We start from the raw sequence: 10069 nt of genomic DNA, 5'->3' as shown, positions 1-10069 counted from the left end.
AAGAAAGAGATATTACATTTCAGAAATGAAGTGCTCTATAAAAAACCCCAAGTACCAAGGATGCGATGGAATAAAGAGGCTCAGAATCATAATACTGTTCTTTATGATTCATTGATGAATTATATTTCAAAAAGAACTAGTTGCATGGTTAGGAATCCATTTATTGCGGCCCCATGCTGCCTGCTGATTTTCAGAATTTTTAAGATAGCAAAACTACTCATGTAAAAAACACTATTCGTAAAAAAAGCTTTAATTAATAACTTTTCTTCTGTAACTGATGATATTCTCAGCATTCTAATTAAAGATATTCATAATGTATGAAATGATTTGGTGTTAAAGGTTGCTAATGCATATTTTATGACCGTGTTCAAGAGTCAACCAGAAGTAAACAGTCACCGGTAAATTGTCAATGGCTTTGTTTACCTTTGTCCTGCCATGATAGTCTACAAGCCCTATTAAAAAAAGAACAGGTAAAGGTCATAACGGTTTACAAGCCAAGCAGTCAATACTTTATCAGCCCTTGTAGAATAATGGAGAGCATAAAACAGGAGGAGCAGGAAGTGGGTTTTATACAAGTTCCCCCCAGGGACCTTATCTTACCACAGACCATTCCAGGGAAACTGAGAAAATGAAAAGACTCTCCGACCGTGGCGGTTTCAGCGATTTCCTCATAGAATTTGGTCAGTGTTCCAGTTTCGGCCTTGATGGCTTCAGTAAAGCCTGTGATTGGCTGGAAGAGGAGTGGTCCAGGAAGTGAAGTGAGCTATGGTGGATGGGTGCTTGGAGGATAGGTGTGATGGCAGTGGATTAACAGGGTAGACTAACTAGAGCCAGGATTGGCACGTTTCCTGTGAATAGGAGTACAGCTGGGTGTATCTCTGCTCCCCGTCCCAAAACTCTGTTCCCCTCCATTTAGCCCGTCATGCGGCGACGAGCACAGACGGAATGTTTTTCAATGGGAAGTCGCATTCGAGGACTGAGGGAAAACCCCCCAACCCACCCCCCACCCCTCCTCCCCCCAGCTGTGCCGCACGGTTGTTGGAAGAGGCGGGGCAGGTGCGGCAACAGATGACAGACCCGTACTGCACCACCACCGCCAGGAGCAGGGATGGATGGATGGAGGTTTGGGAAATGAGGCCCGGGTTTGCTGATTTATGCTGTGGGGTGCCACCAGAGAGCTGAGTCAGCAGGAGAGGGAGAGGCTGCGCGTGTGTGTCTGATAAATAACTCGTCTTCAAGTCAGTGTCTTTACCCACCCAGAGGAGGGAGGAGGGAGCGCTCCGAGGCCTCTGCCCCCTGTCCGGAGCTTGTGTGATGGCTTTTTGAAGAGAACCGTCCCCTCGGGAGCTGGGGTCTCGGGGCAAAATGACATGGCAGCTGTTCTAACAACTTTATTGATCATTCAAATTGTCATGGAAGTGCTGAGTCATCATGCATACACACACACACACACGTACATACACAAATACATACAAACAAAGCTTGGATTAGGCTCCAGCCGTTGTTGAGGGAACAAACAGGATCACCTTCTTTGAAATCCCTCCAAGGCAACATGCGCAAAACCAAATAATGACTGTTAATGTGCTGTGCTGTTGTCATTAACGTGTTGCTTTCAAGAGGTGCTTAGGCGAACCCTCTGAGGCCTTCTCTTAGGAAATCAGCAGAGAATTACATAAGAGGATGTAAGGAATTTGGGAGGCGTATGAGAGCACAGCGGAGCAGAGAAACCAGAGAAGAGCTTTCTTAATTAGGGATGATTCTCCTGCAGCGGAAGCTCGCGATGAAGTTTCCTCCTCTCCCATAATGCTTTGGTCTGGAGCGTCCTTAGAGAGCCCGCACCGAGAGAGATGAGTTACGCAGATATTAAGCTGGCCACAAGTCAGCACATGTGCTATTTACTAAAATATATTCATGCATCTTCTTGTTGTTTACTGACCTATTTTCAGATAAAAGAATTTCCTTTATTCTGCTTCAGCGTCTTTTTGAGAGAAACTTACTATCATGTTTTGTTTTTCTCTCTTTAATACTCGTCCAAACTTTCTTGGCTGTATCCGAATTGAACTGAAACAAAATTCTGTTTTCACCCAAACAAAATAGCATGAGGCAGTTTATGTAACAAGCTAAACCAAGCTGCAGAAGACGGGGTGGAGTGCTTTGAAAAAGGACCTTGCCAAGGGGGGGGGGGTGGTATGGGCGGTCGATCAATAGATGGTGCAACCCAAAGCTCATTTTTAAGTCCGGGTGGAAGTTATTTGTGCGGGAGCTGTGGCAGAGGAGATGGGGGAGCGATACATGCGCACACATTTGCCTACAGATGTGATGGCGTCAGCAGGAAGCACGGCTCCCCTGGGACTCACAACGGCCCGCTAATATCAGTCCCCACTGTAGCGCCGCACGTGACCTTACAAATCACCAGCCTCACAGCGCTCAACTCGCCATGCCGCTGTCTAGCATATACACCCAGGCAGCTAATCGGAACCATCCATTATGTGAGGGTAGGCTTGTTTCAGGCCACCGGCCATTCACTGTGATGGATGTGGATGAAGGCTGGGGAGGGAGAGAGAGAGAGACAGAGAGAGAGGGAGAGAGAGAGAGAGAGAGACTTGGACAGAGTAAGAACAGATTAAGTAAGTCATCTATGACATTATACTATTACACGGGAATGCACTGGTGCATGAGATCCACGCAATATATCCCATGTATTAGTTTGTTACATAAATCCTGGACTAATTTGACTACTCAACTCTGGACACGCGCTCATAGTTTCGCAATATGATTCTTTGCGACTGGTACGATTCCATGCAAGTCTTTACAATTGGTTATTAACATGCACCCTTTGACACACTCGTTGAGGTACGCCGTGTAAAGGAACCTCATTATCTTTTTTTTTGTTTTATCTTTCACCGTGATCTGATTCCGTTACATATTTGCAGCGACACTCTAAACGGCATCGACTTCCACTTTAGTGTCTCAGTGCACATTCATCGTTAAGCGATGGAACATGTGTATGTGTGTGTGCACGAGAATGACAAATCCACGCTCACTGATCTTGTAGCACCGTTACATTGACTAGAGGCACACTGGGGAGCCTATACGGCTGCATGGTGGAGTGTGAGCCAGTAAAACAATGACAAGCCCTATCTATCCACCCCAGGGTGGCTCCTCCGAAGTCTGCCGTATTAAACTGAGCCCTGAGATAAAGCGGCTTCATGCATAGTTCAACCGCGGGGGGAGATGCACCCACTCTCCTTATGTATTCCAGTCGTGCTGCATATTGTTTGATATAATCAGCGTGGACCAGGGGGTACCGCGCAGCACTCAAATACACAGCTCTCCCAAGGGTAATATAAGTCTGAGTAACACTGACATGATTTATGCAGATTCAACACATGGCTATGTGCAATATTGCATGTGAGGGGACACCATTTTCTAGGTTTGGGGAAGTATTGTGATTTTTTAGGGGTGGCTGATTTTTGTGTGTGCATGTGTGTGTGTTCGTGCACGCTGGTGTGTGAATGTGTGCACATGTTTGCATGGACAACGGCAGCGTTTATATGGTCATAAGCCAAGAGAGGATATTGCCTGGGGGTGTATTTGGTGTGCTCAGGCAAACCGACTGCCTCAAAAGCCAGTCCAATCACTATGCTTCACCTCAAATGCATTACTTCACCCACACAAGTTGCCTCATATCCCAGTGCAGCCTGGAAGTGGGAGCATACAATAGCTTTGCAATGCACTTGTACACTGTATACATTTCCACAGTTTGGCTGGGACTCAAGAAGCCTTGGAAAATGAAAAAAGTTCCACTCGCCTGAGCCAAGATAGGACTTTACATACCAATAGGGCTGCTAGAGTGTTGCGGGTTCCCAAACAGTGGACCTATTTCTCAGAAACCCCATCAAACCCTCTGCAGACGACCCCCTCGGTTTGGCATACAGGCAGTGCGAGGATGAAGCAGAACCTAAGCCATTCCAGCTGGCTGCAAGGCCGTGTTGTGTATTTGATGGCGAGGGACTGGAAGACTTGATAGGTAATGTAAATCATGGAATGTGCCTCAGTGGAGAGAGAGAGAGAGAGAGAGGGGGAGAGAGAGAGAGGGGGAGAGAGGGTGTGGAGCGGAGCGGAGCGATTCTATCAGGAACCAAACCCTTCAAATGCAGCTTTGAATAAGAATGAAATAGATAAAGCATGGAGGAGCCGTCATAGGAACTGTAATATTAGACAAACAGGAGATTTCCAATAGTGTTTTCTGAAATACCACAGTGCATTATCAGTGCCTACTAGCTAATCTATTGTTTGCGTCTGAATTTATAGGACAGTGCACTTGCTTTCCTCCACTACATCTAACCAGGCCTACTGGGTGAGACGTGGTGGGCTCGGTGTAATTCTACAGTATGTGTGTGGGTGGAGTGTCAGGCTAGTGCAGGTGACTAAAGGTCTGATCTGTGTTGAGAGCGGGTGAGCAGACCAGAATTTACTGTTGAATTTCATGGTGCAGTCAGGAGGCTCTCTAACATCCAACCCAGAATTCTACACACGCACACACACACATCCTAAATATCACATCAGCAGTTACTTTAGATCGTGTGTGTTTGAATAATCCATTTGGCAGACCCATGTTGTGCGATGTGCGCCTTCATGACATATTAAGATGTTTCCAAACATGTTCGTAGCATATCTAGTCGCACATCGCATTAACAATTCATTAAAGTGGTAATCCGCAAGATCCCTGTTATGTTTTTGTTGTTTGTTTATTGGTTTTTGTTTTGTTTGTTTGTTTTTTGGCAACACCTTTGGTGCTCAGCGCTCATTGCTGTGGTGTTTTTTGCACTGCACTCCCCAAAGATCACATGTTAATCAAATCAATCAATCTGTCTTTTTCCTTGGATTTTTTGTTGATTGTTGATTAAAGTTTGAGTTTCTGTAGGTGGCGCTCTTTTCTTTGTCTGTTCAGCCATGGTGGCTATCACTGCTCATGCTAAATACCCAGTTCTTCTTCTATTTATTCCAAACAAACCGCTGTTGCTGCCGCCGGAAATGTAAAACGCATCACTTCCTCTGTGCCAAAGGATTTTTCCCAGGCGTTTAGCACAGCAAATGCAAAAGCTTTCATGAGCTGGTTATAGATTTAATCACCATTGTGTGATATCAATTAGCGATAGAGAGTAGTATAACGTTTATATGAAAATGTCACAGATTATTCCTTTAATTAATCAATCCAAACGAGCTGATCGATATGTTCACCTGGTTATTTATTCATTCTTCCATCCAAACAGGCAAACCCTGCTGAGTTGAGGTAGCTGTTGGGGTAGAGCTCATTGTTTTGGATCCATTGTGTGAAGGAAAAAAAAAAAAGAAAGATAGAAAAGAAAAATATAAGGGTGGTGTGAGGGAGCATCAGTATTCTGCTGCACGCCGCCGGAGAGGATAGGTGGGAGGGGAGAGGAGCTCCTATCACTCCCCTCCACTAATTAAAACTAACGACTCCAGGTGCCGCACGGCGCCGGGTGGAGGAACGGCCGGGCGGCGTGTTTGTGTTGGTGGTTCGCCTTCATTACCATCTCCATCCATTCTCCTTAGGAGCCCACCGCAGTATCGACTGGGATCCCGGCATACAATGTGCAATGCAAGAGAAGGGGGTGATCTAAATGCAAATCGTACGGTGTGATGTATTATACAAGGTGTGAGGAGAAGTGATATCGGCAGCGGCAGGAAGAAGATCCTTTCTGTTTGGTGAGGATGGTGGAATCTCAATGATGGCCCCTGGTCAATAGCGGTATCGGGCCCCTAAATGTTCCCTAAAGCTCAGGAATGTGGAAGGTTGTTTCTCGGTAGTAAGGCAGTCGATTAACATGTTCTTTCCCCGGCCTTTGAGCAAGCCTGTGATCAATGAAAGAGAGCAGAGAGAGAGAGAGAGAGAGAGAGACAGAGGGAAAGAGAGAGAGAGCAACCATGTCTATTCCCATCCCTGTCTTGTTAAATCACACCAGGCCTGGAGAGCCCCCGGGTCATCGGAGGACTCCTCAAACACACACACACACGCACACACATGCACACGCACACACACACACACTCTGCGGAGTCTAGCTCTACCCAAAGGCTGAGAACTGCACTGCACAGATCCATAATAATGACAAATCGTTATCTTCTTGATATGCCCGGCAATATCACAAGTAAAGTGGAAAATAGGGCTGAATTTAATTCTGAAAAATGTAGCTGTGGTGGCGTTGAGTAAAAGATGCTTTGAAGCAGACCAAGGTCTTTTGATTCACACTGAGACTTCATTGACAGGAGGTTCCACATCCACATGAAAAAGAAAAAAGATATTTTTTTGGACACTTGCTACACCATATGACTGAAATGGTATCACTGTCTGGGTTTGGGGGAGAGAGAGAGAGAGCTGGTGTGTGTGTGTGTGTGTGCGTGTGTGTGTGCTTTTTTTCCCGCTGATCCTACCATCAAAGTATTTAGCTTTTCCTACATCAAAGCCTGTCCCTTGTGTCAAAGATGCTGTAGTCATAGTGGCCAATGGCCAGCAATCAGTGTAAACAAACTGCTTTCTTGAGAATGATTATCACTTTTTTTAAAACACACAAAAATCCTTATTCATTTGAGGTTACTTCAAAGACTGGTTTTGAATTTGTAGTTTAGTGTGGTGCTTCTAAGCCACATAAATGAACCGTGCAAAGGCAAAATTTTAAAATCTTAACAGCTGTGATTGATCTGCAGACGCACTCACCAGTATATCAAATGATATGCCCAAAATGGAAGGTTCACTCCTTCCTCCTGCACCTAAAATGCAACACACGCATTATCACACTCGATGAGGTAACTTTAATTTGAATGAAATCCAATAAACAAACTTGCCTGGAGTGGAACCGCTAAGCTATCAAGGATGAGACAACACACAGGGATGATTGTGCCTGTTATGCCGATGGCGTTCATTCTTGTTGTGTCGTTAAAAATTCTTATTGAAGTCGAATTTGCCCTCAACGATGTTGATTTTCTTTTGATGACTCTTTCTCCTTTCTAGCATTAGACTGTCTCGGCCATATTAAAGGCCCCATTCCTGACTTTAACGAGCAGTCCGGCGGTTTCTATTTGTTGAATTGGATATGGACGGAGCTCTTTTGGGATTTGCTCACTTTTCTGACACCTATTGTACAAATTGTTGATGGCAAAATTCAAACAAATGATGGTACATTTGAAAGGATATTAGGTAATTTCAAGTGGTACTTCCCAGAGATATTTAATAGTGTTTGAAATTCACTTGTGGCTCTAACTAAAAAAAACGTACCTGACAAGAATATTTTTTTACTGGCCGAAAAAATGAATATACATTTTCCATCTAAATATGCCACCCTACCCTTTGTCAATGCAATTTCATGTACAGAATCAGGTACGGTGTGTAAATGTAAAACTTGCTCACTCAGTTATATAATAGATAAAGTTTGTAATTCATCATGAAGTGCAACAGAACTCAATATCACAGAGGCTTTCGAACATTATCATCTCATCTCTGGAGTTACTGGTCAGTGAAGCGGGTGACACTTATTGATTTATCCACTGGCATTTGCCGCTTGGCGGGTGTTAATTCTGATTTTGGCTGCTTGGCAATCAAACTGTGATGTCTTTTTCCTTGGGTCTTCTTTCTGTAGGTGGCGCTCTGGTCTTTGTCTGTTCAGCCATGGTGGCTATCGCTGCTCATGGTAACTACCCAGTTCTTCTTCTGTTTATGCTGGGAAAGACCTACCAGACACCGGGTGTTTACAACAGCAAATGTAAAAGCTTTCATGAACTAGATATAGATTGACTCACTATTGTATTGTGTCAGTTGGTGATAGAAAGTAGCAAAATGGATATTTATTTATATGAAAATGGCACAGATAATTACTTTAAATTTCATTGTTAAAAGAATAACACTTTTACAGATTGCGTCTGCTACACTTTAGTGTCATTAAATGATTAACAAGTTGCAAGTTATAATAATAGCACATTATGTTGCTTACTGCAGTAATACTCTATTATACTGTATACACTAGTATCTGCAGATGTGTAATTAGTATAATTATTATGATGTGTGGACTATGTGTGCATGTTACTGAGCACGCTGTACCACCAAATCCCATAATATCTTGAGAACTGTGCAACCACAATCACAATTTAAAGTGGTAAAAACACCTTTTAATACCGAAAATCTCATTATGATCTATATCACACATACAAATGAGTAAAATGTGTAGAGTTAGCCATGATATTACTGACATTTGTGTTATTTGATTTACGTCCAAGGTGGAATCATCAAAGAGCTACTGCTATTCAGTATTGCAATATTGAAAAAACAAGACATCACTGCAGTTGTTTCCGATGTTCAATATTTATTTAACAGCGAGTGTTAACTTGATCGATTAGCTAAAGAAACTGTCACATCCGGGAAGATTTTAGAAACAAATATACATATCATTGAGCTTACAAAAAGACGCACAGGGTTAAAGTATTACAAACATACAAAAAAAAATACAAAAGAATAGCCTTTATTTAAATTATTTTTTCCTTCTGTAGTATTTTCAAAATCATACCTCTAAAAAAATGATACAAAACAGTGTGTAAGTACATAATACAGGCCGTGCGTTGGAGAAAGAGGTCAAGAAAAGGTCGGTTCTTGGGTTCTAAGACGAAAAGCGTAATAAATTAATGAGAAGTGGTCGTTGCGGGAATCCTCAGAACTTGCAGCAGAAGCCGCAGCCCTTGAGCCTGCAGCAGTTGCAGCACCAGTAGCACATGGAGAGGTGGCTCTGACGCTTCTGCCTGATGTGGTTTGGCATCTGCATGAAAGAGAGAGAGAGAGAGACATGAGCTAGGTGTTCATCTCCAGCATTATCACACCCTCTGTTCATCCTCTCCTTGTGTGGAGAGAGCATCAGGGTACTCCGTAGGGAAAACACATCCACTTAGATTTTAATTTGCTCATGGTAATTGGCTTAATTCATTCAGTCAATTGAACATACCATCCACGATTCCATTGACATCTCTTGATGTGCCGCAACTGGAGTGTCATTGCTCCCTGCCTCCTCCAGCTCTTGCACCTGTTAATGAATTATGCACATTTAGGAACCACGTCTTCGCATCCTGACAAAACATTTATGGCTAATAAGCAAATGGAGTGAGTTTAAGTTAAATTCTTACCCCGGTGAATGGGACAGCAGAGCTCTCCAGAATGCAAATAAAGGCGAGCACGAGTGTCACTGCAACTGCAATGCTGAATGCCTTCATTTTTTTTTTAGGGGGGGTTTAAATGGTTTAGTTATTAAATCCTTTGAAGATCAGAGTTGATAGGTCTTCTCTCTCATGGGTGTCAAACCTCTGAAGAGCACCACAATGTCTTCGATTGATTCTTCTGCTCCAGTGATGGATGGGGATTGTCTGGGTAACTGGATATCTTCAGATCTTCGGGCGACTCTTGTCAGCTGTTCTGAGTCCTTCCCCTGTGTTGTGGTTGAGTATGCAGAGTGTGCTGGTATTTATACACACTTTGGCCACTGTTGCCTCATCACTCAGGGAGGCCCGGCCCATTCCTGGCAACTGTTACCTAACTCCAGCGGGGAAGTTTTGACCTCCCTGCTTCTCCTCCACATACTTCTGTAACAGTATGGGAAATTCTCTAATCTATTTTTGATTGTGGGCCCCAGTGTCTGTTCCACAATATCAAATCAACCATGAACTTTTAAATTAAATTATTTTCCGCAGACAGAACACACAATTCCACACATGAACAAGTTGCTGCCGGAGACTATCACCACACAAGTTTTACAGTATATGGAAGCAATATATATTCTGTGTTGATGTGGTGCTAAGACTCCTGGCAGCATTTCTAGAGATTCATCTGTAAAAAAACTGAATCCAATATGACTCTTTTCAGGGAAAATAACAGGAAGGAATTCAGGAAATTCCCACAGCAACCAGAATTTGTCCAGGACTGCATGGGGGCAAGTTATTGCATGGCTGACTGAGCTGCACTTTCTCTGACCTAGGAAATCCTCACCGAGGAGAGGGAACCACTTTGGAGTAT

At 43.6% G+C, this 10069-nt stretch overlaps 1 protein-coding gene across 1 annotated transcript; it reads right to left on the bottom strand.

Moving 5' to 3' along the window:
• Positions 1-8412: 8412 nt before the first annotated feature.
• On the bottom strand, positions 8413-9479 carry hamp (hepcidin antimicrobial peptide). Its single transcript, XM_071527637.1, has 3 exons — positions 9187-9479; positions 9009-9086; positions 8413-8825 (listed from the first exon to the last, which is right to left on the bottom strand). The coding sequence occupies exons 1-3, from the start codon at positions 9271-9273 to the stop codon at positions 8721-8723; spliced, it is 270 nt and encodes an 89-aa protein (XP_071383738.1). The 5' UTR covers positions 9274-9479; the 3' UTR covers positions 8413-8720.
• Positions 9480-10069: the final 590 nt, after the last annotated feature.

The sequence above is a fragment of the Centroberyx affinis genome, unplaced genomic scaffold (assembly GCF_046629955.1).
Source record: "Centroberyx affinis isolate AG114_WGS23_722 - 3 ecotype Tasmania unplaced genomic scaffold, CSIRO-AGI_Caff_v1 ptg001554l_1, whole genome shotgun sequence".
NCBI classification, from domain to species: Eukaryota; Metazoa; Chordata; class Actinopteri; order Beryciformes; family Berycidae; genus Centroberyx; species Centroberyx affinis.
Note: the sequence above shows the minus strand (reverse complement) of the source record. Positions and strands in the feature narration are given on the sequence as shown.